The sequence below is a fragment of the Vanessa atalanta genome, chromosome 25 (genome assembly GCF_905147765.1).
Source record: "Vanessa atalanta chromosome 25, ilVanAtal1.2, whole genome shotgun sequence".
Classification (NCBI taxonomy): domain Eukaryota; kingdom Metazoa; phylum Arthropoda; class Insecta; order Lepidoptera; family Nymphalidae; genus Vanessa; species Vanessa atalanta.
Window position 1 is genome coordinate 4,071,666 of NC_061895.1, and position 18,346 is coordinate 4,090,011.

Consider the following 18,346-nt stretch of genomic DNA (forward strand, 5'->3'; position numbering starts at 1 on the left):
AAACCGCTTCGAATATTAACTAAAGTTCAAATACTAATCTATAAGATAAATTGTAGAAACATAGCTTGTTATGTTTTTGGCCATATATTAATATAAATATATGTAATAAAATAACTTGAGTATAACAATACAAATATAACGCGGCTCGAAAGAACCTTTAGATAATATGTTTAAGTAATAAGTTAGATGTAGTGAATACAGCCGTAAATAAAGTAACTGGGATTATTTATTATACCTCCAAATTTAAGTACAGGAAATATTCGGGCAACATTAAAGAAACAATGGGAGTTTTAATCGTCATATGCTTTTAATATTATCAAACAATTCCTTGGTTTAAGCCTGTCGAGTTTTAAGTTTTTGTTTTTTTGTTTATTCCATCCCGGTTCTGTAGTTTAACAATGATACGAAAGTAAAGTCTCTTCCATCTTAATGAAAAGTTTTATAACTACCACCACCATTCCATTTCAGGGCAGATCGGTGGATACAAATGTGGGAAAAAAAACAGGCAATATCTGCAAATTTCAAAGAAAAACATTGCGAGTTTTTCTTTAACATCGAGCACAAGGCATTTTTACCTCTCCTTTTTAACCTTATCATTTGTATTAGGAGTGGGGACGACAATAGCCCAAGCGGTCAGGATCGATCCTGCGACTTTTTAAATCGCAACGCGGCCCGTAATCAACTGCGCTATTGACGCTATAATATTAACATTCTTCATTAATATTTTAATGTAATAACATTCGACAGAAGAAGACACAATATTAACTAATAACCTCATACAACTTTAATATATTGAGATATTTTTTTCATGAGTGGTTACACCGCCCTTAGATAATGGCGCTCTAAGAAATATTAACCATTCCATACATACCCAATGCGCTACCAACCTTGGGAACTAAGATGCTATGTCCCTTGTTCCTGTACTTACGCTGGCTCACTCACCCTTCAAACCGGAACACAACAATACTGAGTACTTCTGTTTGGCGGTAGAATATCTGATGAGTGGCTGGTACCTACCCAGACTTACACAGAGCCCTACCACCAAGTTAAATCTTAGATACCAGTGTAATATTATTGTATTTACTTACTTATATATTTATTTACAGAATGTAATTATAAAGATTAAACACGGTATACCGCTAGTCAAATATAGCGAGCGAAGACGGTCTCTTGTTACTGGAAAATTCCTACTTTTCCCAATCAACTGGAGATCAATCCGCAGGAAAATAAACCTTCGCTGTTAATTCAATAGGTAGAACCTTAATAGAAAATTTACCTTCGTTCTTAATAAAAAAATAGTAGATTGGAAACAGTTCTTAAATACCTAAATATTTTTACTATCGTATATTTTCGTTGTACGAAATTGCATTTGATTAAAAATATAGTTTGGCCTTTTAATAAATTGACCAATATGAATTATTAAGTTTTGGAATAAGTACCAAAATCTTCTTTCTAAAAGGAGATGAGGCGTTAGCCCAGCAGTGGGCCATTTACGAGCTGTTATGAGAAATAAATAAATGTATTCAAAGCAAACATAACGTAGACTTCAAAGAAATACTGTATTAATATATTTATATTTTTAATGCACTTCACGTTTGTTTTTGAATTTAGATTCCCACATCAAATACAAAGTTTTTTTTTTTTTATTATTAGATATCTGTCGGTAATAATGTATTCCGCAGGCAAGTTCGGACCTGGTTATTAAAAAACATTATTTAGTACACATACATACGGATTATAAACTTCGAATAAGTACCTGCATACGAGATGTCTTAAACCTCCACATATATCAAAATTATAAACTCATTTCACTTATCTCATGACATATAAACAAATAGCCTTAATATAATCGAATTTTATGAAATAAGTCACAAACAATACCACAGTAGCAAATTAAAACTGTATTACTAAAATATCTGCGGATGCTGCAAACAAAACCGTGCACATTAAACTTTATTTAATCAATTTAATAAACCAAGGATCTGTAGACATTTGTAAGTAAAAAAAAAACATACTGGTATACGGAACCCTAAACGAACAAAGAGCATGCTTATTAACCGTTGTATACGATTCAAAAACCCACTACTTAGATCTTTACATCTTTATTATACGGTTTTAATATGACCGACTTTTATTCTAAATGCATTACGCTTCAAACAAAATGGATTCCACGGAAATTCCATTCTATTTTTTCAGGTAACTTAAATGAATGGACCTTCGTTTTAAACTTTTATACGCACTAGCCGTTATAATTCAATTTTGAAGGATTATTCTCGAATTCCAGTCAAATATGTTTCATTAACAGAAATAAGTAATTTTGTTAAGTCTACTGTAAAAGACCTGAAGACTAATGGCCCATATTCGTAATACGTCAATGTTAACCAAAGACGACGGATTGAAATCCGTAGTATATTTTGAAATTATATTGTACTCAAATATAAACGAAAATATTGTAAGGAAACCTACATATTTCTCCATCAAACTACATCACAAAATGATGATGGCACATGCTTCATACATTGTATGTTTCACATTTTGTATACAGCGTTACCTCGTTACAACCACGAGGACTAAGATTATCTTGCTGTGAAACTAACCCTGGGCTTAGGATTTTGTGATCATGTTTAAGGATTTCAGCTGCGCGTATTTACACTTTTACTCTTTAACTGGCCAGACTTAGACCTCTAGTCCCATCTTATCGAGAGGAGCTGAAGCAGATTTAGTATACTCATACATATTTTACCCAAAATTTGCAATTTTCTCACGATATTCTGCTTCACGAACGAGCAATTGAATTATAAAAACACATGAAAACTCAGTGGCCCATGATGCTTCCGCGGATTAAAAACCACAATTTCCTGTTAAACTTCTAGTATTATATCCATTACGTCACTTTAGATACATCAGAACCATATGTGACGATTTAAATAAAACCAATATTTTTCCAATTATCTTACCTAACTACTAATTATAAAATATTATTACTCATTACGAACTTCATAACGGTTTCATAAAGTGAATACACAGACGAAGCCACAAGTACAACTAGTTTTCTATACAGGTTCATTGTGAATAGGTCCACACTGTGGTGTTGAGATAGAGAAATGGAAATAGGACACACATACATACATAATATATAAATACATTTAGTTATTGTACTCGCGTCGTCACATGCCTAATGCGGTATTCACGTTCAGGTGAATTTATACATTAAAAATATTAAACACTTGTCTGGTTTTATTTTTTTTTATTTTAAATAATCGAAATGCTATCGCCTATACAGACACAAAAAGAAAAAACAAATCGAATGCTTTTGGCCGTCCGACCACTAAATAGGATTTACTCTGCGTGGTGAATTTCTTGAACTGATTTATAAAAATAAAATTAAAAGAAACACGAAATTAGATAAACAGTTATATTACACAGCTCGACATTTCGTCTAGAATTATAAGATATAAAAATGTATAAACCGTAAACCGTAATAAAATTCGCGTAAAGTTTTACATCACAAATCAACCAAGATAATCACTGTCGTATATTAAAAATGTAGAACCCTCGTCGAAGCCGGGATCAATAACATCAGACGGAACTTAAGGTAGATTGTCTACCAGAATGATATTGATATTAGAACTTTAGAAAAGATTTAAGCTACTGAAGCTTAAACCAGTAACAGTAAATTTTTAATTATTTAATTGTAGACTAGTTGCCGCCAGCGTCTTCTCTCGTGTTTTAGGGGTTGGAGGTCAATACAACTTCATTTGGAATAAATCTTAAGCTGTACTTTTAATACTGACTAGCGAACCCGAGGCGTTAATTTTTAAATAAAGAAAATTATATGATATAAATATAATTTACAGAACTCAGAAATAATGTAACTATGTACCGGTGAAAATAAATTACAATTGGACCGGAGGTTCCGGAGACTACATACAAATGTTACCTGTGTATAATATTAGTATGGATAAATATTGCTACTCTTTTACTAATTCAACAATATTATTTATACAAAATGCAGTATCTTGTAGGTTAATTGCGTAAGACGAAAAATGCGAAAATTTATGGCGCGATGTGGTATTGAAATGTAATATTTATGGGTGTGAGTGGGCATGATGGCCTTAACAGTCGTAACTGAACGGTAAGGAAGAATTAACCTACATCGATTATTATTTTACAAAAAAAATATATTAAACAATAATAACTATTTATATTACTAATGAAAATATTCCAAAGATATAATTAAAAATCGTAATAATCGTACTAGAATAATTTTCGGTAATGTCGAGTATTATGTAAATTTTCGCGAATACGAACGTTCGTTACGTCACTAATCTGCATTGATTATACAAATTAGTTTCGGTCTGTGTGCTTATGGACCTCGCCACAATGCTTTGGAGAAAACCTAAAGCAATCAATCCTAGTAAATATCACAATAGTAGCTGTGACCGCAGCGTCGTTCGTGTAAACATTGAATATGATTATTACATAATATGACGTGATAAACATTTCGCTTTTCGGCACATAGAGATCGCTTAAATAGACAGAGTTACTTTCGCATTTATAATATTGGTATAGATACATTACTGCATACTCAACGATAAGTCCGTAAGCACAATATAAAAAACATTATAGGTATAGCCTAAATGGTTGTTTTTAAATGCGAGAACAAGTACAATTGCAGGTTGGCTAGGATAATCCTAGCTTAGAACACACAATGGAACTGTCTGTCCGCCGGCACAACCTAAACTAGCATTAGTTGGTTGGAACAAACAATGCTTAGGCTTTATTCACACTAGCCAGTCGAATATTTAAATTATTTCATATCAGACGGTAAAACCAAATAATTATTATGTAAAAAAAAATGAATATTAGTAGGTCAGCCGATGTTACCACCGCCCATATACAATGATACTGTTAACCATAAGTTATGTACTTTGTGCCTCTAATTACGCTGACTGACTCACCCTTCATAATGAAACAAAACAGTACAAAGCAGCTTGACGGTAAACTCTGATTGTGTAATGACCAAAGCGGCGCAATTAAAAAAAAAAACTATTCTTTCTAACATCACTTATATTATAAATGGGAATAAATACCAATGAATGAAACAGATACTGGGATTAAAATTATTATAAACTAGCAAAAAGGGTATCTGCCTTCGTTACTGAATAAGATACGACTTTTTATTTTTAAACCAGTTACTAAATTAAAAGAACCGAATAGCAATCAATCCATTTGTTTGTGGAATACGATGCTACAGTATGCTGTATGTACACAGACAATAAGTAAAATTGAAGTATTCATTCATCATTCATTCTATGAAAACCGAGCGTGTCTTCTTTCTTTACCTAGGGTGATGTCAGCCCAGCCAACAACAAAATTACTTATCAATGGCAGGTAATACCTCCATTAACTCGATTTACTACCCTAGAAGAGTTTTTCCAGTTTATAACAGCACAATTTGTCATTTTTACTCCTCGACGGTACAACTGGCCACTGGCGCTATCGAACACAAACTAAAGTAGACACAAACTACGCGCAAGTTTGGTCAGACTGCTTGTGGTATCTAAGCCCACTCTACAACAAGAACCTTATAAAACCTCTTTTTTAGATCGGAGTTTGCCATGCATCATATATCTATGATTTGTTAATTCAAGATTTCAGTTTTGTTTGGGGAGATAATAATGGTACGTAAAGAGTTGGAAATTATATATTTACAAGGAATTGAAATACTTTAGATAGTCAACAATAGTTTATAACATTATGTATGTAGTATACATGACTGACTGTTTAGATTCGAAAATGCATCAATGTTTTCAACAACTCAAAGTAATTACAAAGCTTTTATCACAAGAAGAATTAAGTTACTAATTTTCCTCGCTGCTTCGCGTATCATGTTCAATTTTTTGTAGAAACAATTTTGGAGTTATTTGTATTAACTAACATTATTCAATGTCAAATACAGTCTGAATGTAACATTAAGAACAATAATTCATAGTAGGCCAGTTTTAAACAGCAATTTAAACGGACCGGGTGATGACGTAATTTTCGATACAATTGTCGTTTATTATTGGATACGTTAGTTTGCCCGTCATTTTACGTATATGTTCTATTCTAGAAACTTCTATTATAATTTTAAAACTTTGGTATGATGTGATAATATATAGTGTAGCTCTAAATTATGTTTTATTCAAAAAACAATAAATAATACGAACATACGATTTTGTCGAGAGAAGACAACATATTGTAACTATAGTACTTTGCTTATCCCTTGAAGAGATTTCTTCCAGCATACCCCGACTAGGAATAAATGCAGACAGAAAAAAGAAAAAGTATACACGTACTGTCGTACAAACACATATTGTAAATGTATACGATGTTACGAATACAACATGCAGAGAAAATTGAATCTAATTACACTCATACATAGATGACATCAAAATTATAATTTAAAAAAAAACACACAATACTTGCTAGTGTGTATACAGCCTAGCTAGACTAATGCCTATAGGAGTGTCAACCAAACTCGAGCGACATAATTCGAACCTGTGACACGGTCTGAATACAGGCACTATTGAAATGCATTCAATAGCCCGTGCCTACGCTACTTCATTGTAGCTGGAAAATTCAAATTATAATATTAAAGAATCATGCATCTGAGGCCTTAGAATGAGTTTGCTTAGATAAAAAATATATTAAGATGAAAAATGAGGCTCATATTCAGAATTATTTTTAATATACATTTTTTGTATGCATGTTATGATTTATTAAAAAAAGTTCGACAATTGACTAAAGTCTTCAAATTATGTCAATTATACAATGACACACTATTTAGATATATTTTTTAAATATATTTTATTGAAGTACAGTTAAAGGTTTTTATAACAAAATGCAGATTGCATTTAAAATTGGAACGCCTGCAAGCATCAGACAAGTAATCAGTACGAACGAATTTTTTTTTTCGTTCGTAACAAAAACAAATTAAACGAATGACCTGAAAAAAGAACATACCTGCCTTGTTTTCAATATTTAAAATATATTTCAAATATAGCATATCATGAATAATTAGAAGGGCCTTAATTAAAACACATCCTTGGCTAACTACAACCATAAATAGAGACACACATCGGCAAACATATGCAAACTATTTTTAGATCACATCTGTCTACGTTAAAAAAAAAACTAGGCAGGTCAACGCAGTTCTTGTTCCATTTTTGAGAATAAAGAAAAACTTACCGATACAAAGTACCCGAGTGTATTTTTTTCACGCCGTCCATGTCTGTAGTGGTTTTGTTATCATGTCTAAACACAACACCCGTTAATATTCAAACGTAACAAATACGAAAGTCATTACGATATCTTGATTATACTCCAGTCGAATACGGTACCTGAAACAAAATTAAATTTTTGTTTTAATTTGAAACGTACTTAAAAACTAATTACAGTGTGCAGTTGGAAATGAATTATGACCGACTTCCTACACATCTATATGAAATTGTTTGAGTGAACTAGAAACATTATTGTCGAGTTAGCAATTGTTTTGTTAGCAATACTAATAATTAAATCGTCTAAATTATAATGCTTTGTCATCAGCGCTATTATTTAAAAGTAATACAACACATTTGTTGTGTTGTATTGTATATTTAACCTATTTAATTTAGTTGTGATAATTAATTATATATAAATGTCCAGCCGATTTTAAGTGAAGCTCGTATTAACGGCCGATAAATGGTAAATGGACTCGTCTCCTCTTTAGAAGGTGGAGGTAGGACTTATTCCATCACGCTTGTTTTATGTCGGTTGACGAACAACTTTTATTTATTTTCATACATCGAAAACTGAGTACAGCTGCAAATTCCAATTTGAGTTCCACCCGTTTTGCCAACTCGGCACTTCGAATATGTGTGTGCTCTTAAAATGGTCTTATTCCTTTCTTATTTCAGCCGAATGTTTTGGAGAAAAATGCAATGACTTACTAGGTACTATAGGATACTACTATTTTAAAACCTACTAGTGGGTATACCGCGAAACTTCGCGTTTATTCAAAAGATTTTTTAGGAATTTCGAAATCCGTGAGAGCTTTGTTTTGATTTAATTCCATTGTAAACTACAAGTCACTTATTAAAATTTGACGCCAAAATGATGAAACCTTTTGTAAAAGAAATTTTTAATGTCACATAATATACATTAGTTAAGTCAGAATTAAAGTTTGTCGATGAGAATTTACTTTCATTTTGTTTACGTTTTTTCGTTTTTTTTTTTCTTATACAGCCGCTCTACACATAGCCGCTCTCTAACCGACCATTAATTTTTTCTTCTCTCTAAAAATTAATTATTTGTTAGATCGTAACAATTTAGTAAATTGCAATCAAAAATCCTCTTCATTTTTGCACATCTGTTGTTGTGATTATTTATGTGCAGCTATCGTCCCATAACCAATGGGACAAAAATCGGCTTACGCTATCAACACATAAAATTACCCTACCGAATTATTGTTTATGTAACACTCTTAAACACAAAATATTTATTTAAACCTACGATATCATCCTTGTTCTTAGTCACAACGTCTTTGAGAAAGATTTAGTGCAGGAAACTGCAGGTGTGAGTAATCGGTTTAAACTCTATTTCACTCTGATAACTGCAGTTTGTCAATTGCCATCGTAATCCCCTGATTCCTCTAACTTACTCGCTTATTTTAAGATTGATTTACCGAGGCTAAATGGGTTTGAAATTTGATTAAAACATAGATTAATTTCTTTATTTATTTAGATAAAATATTACCTGGCTCTACATATATAAGTAAGATATTTTTTATAGCTATTACGTTGGGTTTAGCTCTAGTTTTTTACAATATATATATCTATCTACACATTATATGTGTATATATATGAAAATGTGAAAATCTCCTCGAATTACGATCTACAACCGAACCCGCGGTACCATTACTTTTGTTTTACATTAACAGCCTGTAAATTGCCCACTGCTGGGCTACCCCCTCCTCTCCCTTTGAGGAGAAGGTTTGGACCCTATTCCACCACGCTGCTCCAATGCGGTTGTGCGTTGTTGTCCAATGAGGTATGTAGGTACTTTTGCTTTGAATGTATATAATCGATTCGAAAATACTTTAAGGACCTAATTGTACAAAGTGTTTTTCTATCTCGATTTGTTTTCGCTACTTCGGCCACTAAACGTAAACGTTTTACAACTTATATACAAACAATACTTGTTTTTGTTCGCGCTTCGTTCGTGAAATTTAGTTGAAACATTGTACTATTATTATTGGGAATTCGTGAAGGTTTCTGACACAGTACTATCAACAAGTTAATCGATGGCGCGTGCGACATAGGATACTGTAAAGCAAACTAACGTAACAGCCTGTAAATGTCCCACTACTGGGCTAAGGTTCCACTTCCTTTGATTTAGACCTTATTCAACGTTGCTGACAGAATTTCATTGAAACTGAACACGTGCAGGTTTAATCTCGATGCTTTTCTTCACCGCGAAATGTATTATAAAAACAAATTAAGCACACGAAAATTCGATGGTGCTCGCCTGGGTTTGAACCCGAAATCATCCGTTCTAACCACTGGACCATCTCGGTTCATAGGAAGTTATGGTTATAAAGCCGCAGGCTCCGAGGTTCTGGGTACAAACTACAAGATGAGCCAATAAAAATAAATTGGGATTTTTGTTGAGAAATTCTCAAAAGTATCTCGAAGTCAGGAAGTTAGCAGAGTTCACACTCGCTTACCTCGGAAAGCATTTCGAGCCGTTGATTTCATGTGTGAACTTTTTCTTTTCGAATCCGATTTTCCATTCCATCGAATTATGATAGTAAAAGAATAAGTATACACTATAAAACGTCCCGCGCATGTAGACACTCTTCAGGATGGCCGCCGCCAGAACATCATCATCAGATAGATGATATATATATACACACAGAGCTGCTATCAGAGCCAATCTGACCAGTATTATTTACCAAAAGATCCTTGCAATTATATAATAATTCAATTAATAAGCAGCAATTGTTGAGAAATAGACCGCAATAAATACATTTTTTATTATTTACTCTTTTTATAATACATATTGGTTGGTGGACAAATTGACCAGCTGAGTGGTGTTAAGTGGTCACCAACAGCCATAGCCATTGGAGTTGTAAGAAATATTAACCATCCCTTACATCGGCATTTCGCCACCATCCTTTCGATCTATGATGTTATATCCCCTGTTTGTAGTTACACTGGCTCATTCACCTTTTCAAACCGGAACACAATAATAGTATTACTAGTAGCGGTAGACTATCTGATGAGTGGGTTATAAATATCTAGAAGGACTTGTACAAAGCCTTACGACCAAGACACTTCGACATACATAATAAAAAAAAACTAATTATTATTATTTATCACAATAATTTCAACACGACAGGAACCATAGATAGAATATGATTATTTCTCATATAAATACATGTCATAGTATCTAACTATACAAGACTGTCTGATATATAAATATATGATTTTTTTTTTATATCTACCGATTATAAGATTCACCAGTTCTGATGGTAAGTGCAAACTGCAGTCTTGCAGAGTTCCTTTTTGTGATCGTCTGTAAGCTTTAAAAGCCGTAATATTTTGTGAGTGAGAGGTCGTAAATGACTCTCTCTCTTATGCATTTATGTGTTGATTTTATAAAATTCAACCGTACCCCATTAATACGTACGACCGTGAAGTGAACATGACCCGGAAGTGACCGGCTTCGCTCTTATTAATCTGTATATATATTGATGACGACATGCGACCAAAATTTCATCAAGTGTGAATATGGGGGGTGAATGTTTTGACCTACCATTCATATCCCTTTAAATTTCCTGAATAAAACAGTCCATATATCAAGATAAATACTATTGAGCATCCCGGACAAATGAAAAGTAACAACCTATAAATAATCTACTACAGTATTGAGACCTCCTCCTCCTACACCCCCCCCCCTCTTTCTCCACTTTGCTCCAAAGCGGGTTAGTGGATACACATATGGCAGAATATCCTCTAACTTAAATATGTTTCCTCACGTAATTTATCCGCCGAGAGCGAAATAAATTAACATATATACATAAGTACATGTACACTCAGTGGTGGTCGGATTTGAATGATTGATGTTATGGTTATGCCGTTTCGGATCTGGATGCGGATATATGAAAAATATTTCACCGATTTCAGATATATTTACGGATATGAAATTATTTCGTATTATCCGATTGTTTCGGATAATTCCGGTTACGGATATTAGATTAATTAGCAATTGTAAAAGTAAAAATTACAGGCAATTTTTTTTGTATTTTGTATAACCAGTTAAACTTAAAAAATTAAGAGCTTTAAAATAAAACTAGAACTAAAACTCTTTATGAATACGACTATGAAAAACAAAATTATAATAAATATTTTTTTATCGGTTTCGGTTACTGATTGATTTTTATATTTTTATCGGATATCCGATAGTTTCGGTTACGGTTACGGAGCTCCACAACATCCCTAGTTTGAACCACTATTCTGACAACTGACCCATCTCGACTCTGCTATATCATCTTAAATCTCAATATATTTAGCCTAGCATACAATGGAATAACAATCACCTATATGTATACTATATTTGGATACCTTGAGTATTAAGCAAGTCCATTAAAATGTAATAACAGTTTTGATTCATGCCTGCGAATGCTTTGTTTTGTTTGAATGTTATTAAAGTTTATTTTAAGCTGTGTTTATTTTAGCTTATCTTGGACAGGAAACCATAAGGCATTCAATCGTAACGTTTAAGTATAATACTGTTTAAGTACGTATAAATGTAATGGAAGATTATTTGATAGCATCAAAAAATATATTATCATTTTGTTATAACCAACTGTTCACTTCACTGTTTGTTAGTAAGGTCCTTTCCTTAGCAGTAAAACAACTACATACTAATAAATGTATCTTGTTATACAACCAATAAAACAAACAGCTCGGAGTACTCATATTTCGTAAACCGATAAAAAAAACGTTCTATCTACACATAAAAGCTCCATTAAAAACTCTATAGTCTCGAACGAAAAAGTATCTTGTTACTTAATAATTATAACATTCTTCCGTATCACTGTTGAGAACACTGGAAAATTTGTCTTGTAACAACAAATGGACATAAAATATTATGTACGGATTTACTTCTGTCCTCGGAAGGAGCTATGGAAATGGGTCGTTCACATTGCACTCAAATCATGCTAATTGCCCTTGCAATTAACAATGGAAGCATAAAGTTGGAACTGTGTTAACGAAGAAGTAATAATCTCAAACATTTCTTAGATAAAATACAAATAAAACAGGAACATTACGTAATTAACTTTAACAAACAGATTTGTTTATAAAAATCTTATTATTATTAGCCTCGGTGTTTACTTGGTGGTAGGATTTTGCAAGCCCGTCTGTCGTTAGTTCCCACGACTGGTAGCGCATTTGCGACGTAACAAATGGTTAATATTTCTAACAGAACAAATGTCTATGGGCGGTGGTGACCACTTACCATCAACTGTCCAGATATAGGTTCAGATATAAAAAATAAAAGCTTATCCTTTAGTTTAGATGGATTTATCAATTGAGTTGCGTTTAAAATAAAATTGTTCCCTCCATTAAAAAAAATTATTACATTTTCTTTTACTATCATAATTTAATTCGTTAAATTATATTTATTAAACAATTTATGAATCTAATTTCGGTTCATAAGTTAAGAAGTTCTTTAGGTTTAACAAAGTATCAAAAAAAAAGGTTCATGTATGTAAGTACGCTCGTTAAAAAAGATTCTTCATATTTAATTTCCGTTTTCTGCCATACATATGGTATCAGTATTTGTCGAATGAACTTACGTAAAAGAATAGGTCTTTTTCTACTTACTTTCACCGTAAAAATTAACTAATAAAGCACCTAAAATATATAACATAAAAATAATCGCGACTTTATTTCCGATTCAATTCTGACACTTGTCACTACGGCACTTTTGATTGAATGTTACCCTCAATATGTCGAAATGCGCTCAATTCGAAATTTTCAACACTCATTCCATAAGCTACTCTATTTATTCGAAAGCCGCGTTAACATTTTCCGACACGGAAAAACCTCAGACTAATAAACCACGTACATGGTCATATAACGACATAATTCTATGGTAAAATTACATTTTCACGTGACTTCATAATCAAAAAAACAACGAAGTTTATGTCAAATATTTTGTATTATACTAATGATATTCCTTTTATTTTCAGTCGATACATACATCGGATAGCATCATCGGTTACATTTGAATGGCAAAATGACATGTATTTTGGACTAAATTTGGATTAAAAGCGAAGAGGATTGTCTAAAAAATTAAAAGTCTATCACAGAGTCCATGATGAAATTGAGGGCGGGCGGTTTGATAACGCCATAAATATTCAGATGAACATGTGTGAACGTCGCTTAAATGTCGGTATTTACAGGATATAAACGAAATTTATAAAATTAACACAGGCATACTTGAACAGTGAATCACGCGGCAAAATATTACGGCGTCGGTCACAACCAAAAAAAAAGGAACTCAGAAAATACCAAACCACTTAGTAACGATTTTTAATATCGAAGTATACCTTTTAAGAATTTCGTATCAAATAAACGCATAGCATTTTACATCAGCCTGTGTATCAATTTCACTCGAAAACCCTTTGTGTAAATGTCTCGTCAACATCATCTCATCACGTCGTGCAAAGGCATATACAGAGTGTGAATTTTGGTTCCTATTTGCGGGAACATGATAAATATGCTTCAGAATTTCCTTCATATCGATATCCTCGCGATACTCGTGATAACTTTTAACATGACTTAAGCACTTCGAAAACTTAAACTCGCACCGACTTGAACCAAGTCGGCAACTTAAGATTAAAATCAGCGTGTTTATCTATTATGTCATCTAGGCTTATCTGTATGGCAGTCGTTGTTTAAGAGTCAAGTTTAAAATATGCCGTGGTATCATTGTAGGTAAAAAATATATATATCACGATATTAACAGATACCGAACATTAGAATGTTAATCAAAGATGAAAAACAAATGAAGTTAGTATCATCATTCTCATTCACCACATATTCAACTGACAAACAGCAATAGTTAGTTTTGATGTTAGTTAGTGTTAGTGTGCCAATCTGGAAGGGTGAGTGATCCAGTGTGCTACTGGCCTAACAGACATAACATCTCAGTTACCAAAGTTAGTGGCGCATTTTGAATGAAGGTGCATAGGCACCCATAGACATTGGTCTATGGGCTTACAATCAGGTGAACCATTTGCATATCCACCGAATGATGTAATCAAAAATAATAATAATATATATAACCACCAGACCCTATTGGAGTAGCATGGTTAATTCAGCTCCAAGCCATTTCTATGAGAAATGTGATATGGTGGACTTTGCCTAACAATCGAACATTTTTAGACTCTTACTAAAAATTATAAATATATCTACTTCTCTTGATAACAATTTATTTCAAGAGATTATTAGATATTTATTTTCTATTTAATGTATAAGATTGTGAGGAAACAAGACAGAAGAAGGTAAACACAACTCTACAATGAAGGAAAGTATTAAATATGACTTAGAACAGAGCTGTATTTTTTTCCCTTCTCTGGTTCAAGTTGTAATAACCCATTAAAAAGGAGAATGTAATTTTGTTCAGATGTCTGATATGGACTTAATATTTTAATTTATAAAAAAAATCCACACAAATGCCTATTAAAAGGAATCCATTCTGAAACCCATGAGAAATACATACAATAGTAACCTAAATATAAGAGTTAAATAGATTTACTGACAAAATATTCCAATTAAATATTACATTATGTTCCTAATCTATGATAAGCCAACATTATATATGTATCAAAAGTTCATAGAAAACAGCAAAAACTTTACAAGTTTCATCAAATTTGATAATGTAATGACAACTTTTTGAATATTCCAATTAAGCTTTGCTAGGAGTTTACTAACCAACCTTTGCATGTTGCATGCATTACTACAAGAACGTCAGTTCGATACCCACTATAAAATATTTTAAATATTCTCTATATTATAATATTATGTATACGTTTAATTACTTATTTAATACAAATATATTATACAATGTATACAAATTTATGTTAATAAACAGAAGAAGAGTATGAGAATTAATCGCAGAACAAGAAGAATGAAGACAAGCAAACTAAGTATTCAATATACAAACTCTTATTAATGTTGTTTGATTTTTTTTTTGCTCGAATGATCCTCCTAATAAATGAAATATTTTTTGAGCTTAAGAGGCATTACATATAGCAGTTACTTATCTATAAGGATTTAAATGACTAAAATATAAAATGTCTTTTCTTAGGTTGGTAAAATAAATGTTTCAATAGTTTAGGATACAAAAATGTGACATTATAGTAATTGTCATTACTATACAAATTATTATGTTGAGTAAAATATAAGCTTCTTAATAAATTACATAACTGAAAAGACACACAGGTGTACATTAATTTGAAACAAACACCAACAACATTTACTATTAAATAATATAAGAAAAGATAAACAGTAATATAAGATGCATCAGATTATATTTATTTTTAAAAAATATACTTTTCTATAAGTATTCAATAATAATTTAATTTTTATTAAGAAAAACTACAGTAAATTAGTATTATGATCGTTTTTTAGTAATAGATACTAAATGTAAGAAGTACATATTTCTTAAAGGTTTCTTTTATGAACTATTTATTATATTTTAATAAATCCAGTGTTGATAATATCTGACTGTCAATAAGTCATAATATTAAATTTAATGGGACATTATTTTTTTAACAACACAAATGAGACTGATAAGAACACCTTCACATATAAAGTATAAGAGAACTTATAGAAGTGACTGCCCGATAAGCTCACAAAGTCCATCTTAAGGGGTCAATACTCATGTAGAACACAATATCATCGTCAGTATAAACGTAAATACCACTGATATGAGCACTTACCGAAAATGGCTTCAAACATCCAATTCCTATCGACTGAACACTCAACACTTAGCGCTATATTATAAACGGAACGTGAGATTTGTTTTTACGGCAATAGTTTCCCGTATGAATGCACTTTCCAACAGCTTTTACTATCACACGGCCCCTACTATACGCAAGTAGTACAAGCATGAAAAATACTTGATGACTGACGTACGTACTCTACGCACAGGGAGCGGTCCAAATGTAATCGCCGGTGTACACAAACAGTTATCAATATCTCTAATCCACTCATATAGCATGAAACAGTCTCACTCAATTCAATCCATATATAACGATTTTAACACAAACTACTAAAAATTTAATACACGACAACGAAGCGAAATCTATCGTTGCCCCTCCTCCCTTCACCGTGAAATAATCATAGACAATGTATTTTTTTTCTAATGCCAAACTCAATGGATATCAAAATGTAATTATGTTTTATAATTTGATAGTAACAAGAAAAATACATAGTAGAAAAATAATATGGATACCACTTTATACCTTCAACATGATGTCAAATTGTATCAGACTTATATTTATGTTATTGTTTCAGTTTCATTTTATAATTGTTTATTACATGGATTAATATATTCTTTACAAATCCTAAAAATACAGTCAAAATAAAAACTAAAAAATATTATGTGATTTATTTTCGGTAATTTGTTATTAACATTTATTTTTAATTTGTAATACAATACACTTCAACGTTTTGAAATACTTGTTAAATCGTAAACAAAACTAAACTAAAAAATATGTAATGTTAAAAATGTATAAATGTTGTTAATTTAAATTAATTTAATAATTTTAAAAATATTTAAAAGTATATGAAGAGGCATTAAAGGCAACCAAAGAGGTAACTTTTATGAACAGTGGCTATCAATGTCAATTATTCTTTTATTATCTATGATTTTTCACGAATGACATTTATAAATGTCATGCAGGCTTTAATAAATATATTTGGGTCGTAATATTATATTCTTGTTTATTTGTACATCGGTAAAATTATCTTTTTTTTGTAATTTTAATAATACGACTAAATTCATACAACTACGTGAAAGTTGTACATTTTTTAAATAAGTTATTATAAAAGTAGCCATATTGAATTAATTACTTACTTAGAATTTAGAAAGCATAGACAACTTCACTCGTTAAATTATTTTAATGTATATTGTTTTATTATATTATTTATCTAAAATATATTTCATATGTGGCTATTATTATAAAAATTAAATTTATCATATAAAAATCTTATATTATTTTTGGAAATAATTATTTGTCTCCGACGTTCGGATACTTGACTTAATTTATTTAAAAATATATATTTCTTTATTTTAATCATTAATTTTATATTAATCTTTATATATTTTTATACCATATATACATTTATTTTTTCATTTATCAATAATTTTAAATAGTCAGACTTTTTTATTTAATTTATTTTCTATATAATAAATTCATAATCTAATACACGATGTTTAAGGCTTATATTCTATTATTAATTAATTCATTTAAAGGATTTTTTAAGAAATATGACTTAAATTTTATTTAAGTAATGTCAATTAATTCTTTATTATAGCCACAATAATCCAAACATACTTTAAAATATCAAACTTTATACAATAATTACATAAAAAGCTACATTTAAATCAAAATAATACTATGAATAAAAATAAAAATATATAATTCAGCTCAAGTTTTAAATCTAAATTGAATATATTGATCTAAAAAATTTAGTTTGCTGGTGCGCGTTATCGAACGTATATCTCACTATTCTCGCACTTTTGTTGTTTTTGTGTAGAAAAGGAAATTTGTGAGTGAGAAGTATCCATCCCATGTGTATTGGTGTACATATATTATGTATGTTGTGTTGTGTGTGCGTGGTGATTTGTGTTATATGCTGATAGAAAGAAATTAATAAATGAGTATATTTTAACGATGAAGTTTACATAAATGTGAAGAATCACCGTGTTTTGTGTTATCAAGTGATAGAAAATCCGTCAGGAGGCGGTAATCATGTACGTTTATTCGCTATTTGTGGATTCTGGATCTCGTCTCGTCGATGTACCATAAACAAAAATGTCAGCGATCCCGATTTTTTGTTTCTCGCTGCATACCCCTCGTTATACCTTAATTAGATCACACGAATGATATAAATTAATGTTAGACGCTTTCTCTGAAGGTGTCGTCTTGTCCAAACAGCGTGTTTAAAGTATTAAATCGGCCATAATAAACGTGCGTTAAGTGTGCTTCGCGCCTGTCTACACCCGATCTATCTCATTGTTT

At 31.4% G+C, this 18,346-nt stretch overlaps 1 protein-coding gene across 1 annotated transcript in view; it reads right to left on the bottom strand.

Moving 5' to 3' along the window:
- LOC125073707 (catenin delta-2) overlaps positions 1-16,414 on the bottom strand; it is a 76,188-nt gene extending 59,774 nt beyond the window's left edge. Inside the window, exons 1-2 of the mRNA XM_047684687.1 lie at positions 16,040-16,414; positions 7,234-7,385 (exon numbers count right to left, since the gene is read on the bottom strand). Of these exons, the coding sequence (XP_047540643.1) occupies positions 7,234-7,274 (41 nt within the window). The 5' untranslated portion in view covers positions 7,275-7,385; positions 16,040-16,414. The remainder of the gene's footprint in view (positions 1-7,233; positions 7,386-16,039) is intronic.
- Between the last annotated feature and the right edge of the window lie 1,932 nt (positions 16,415-18,346).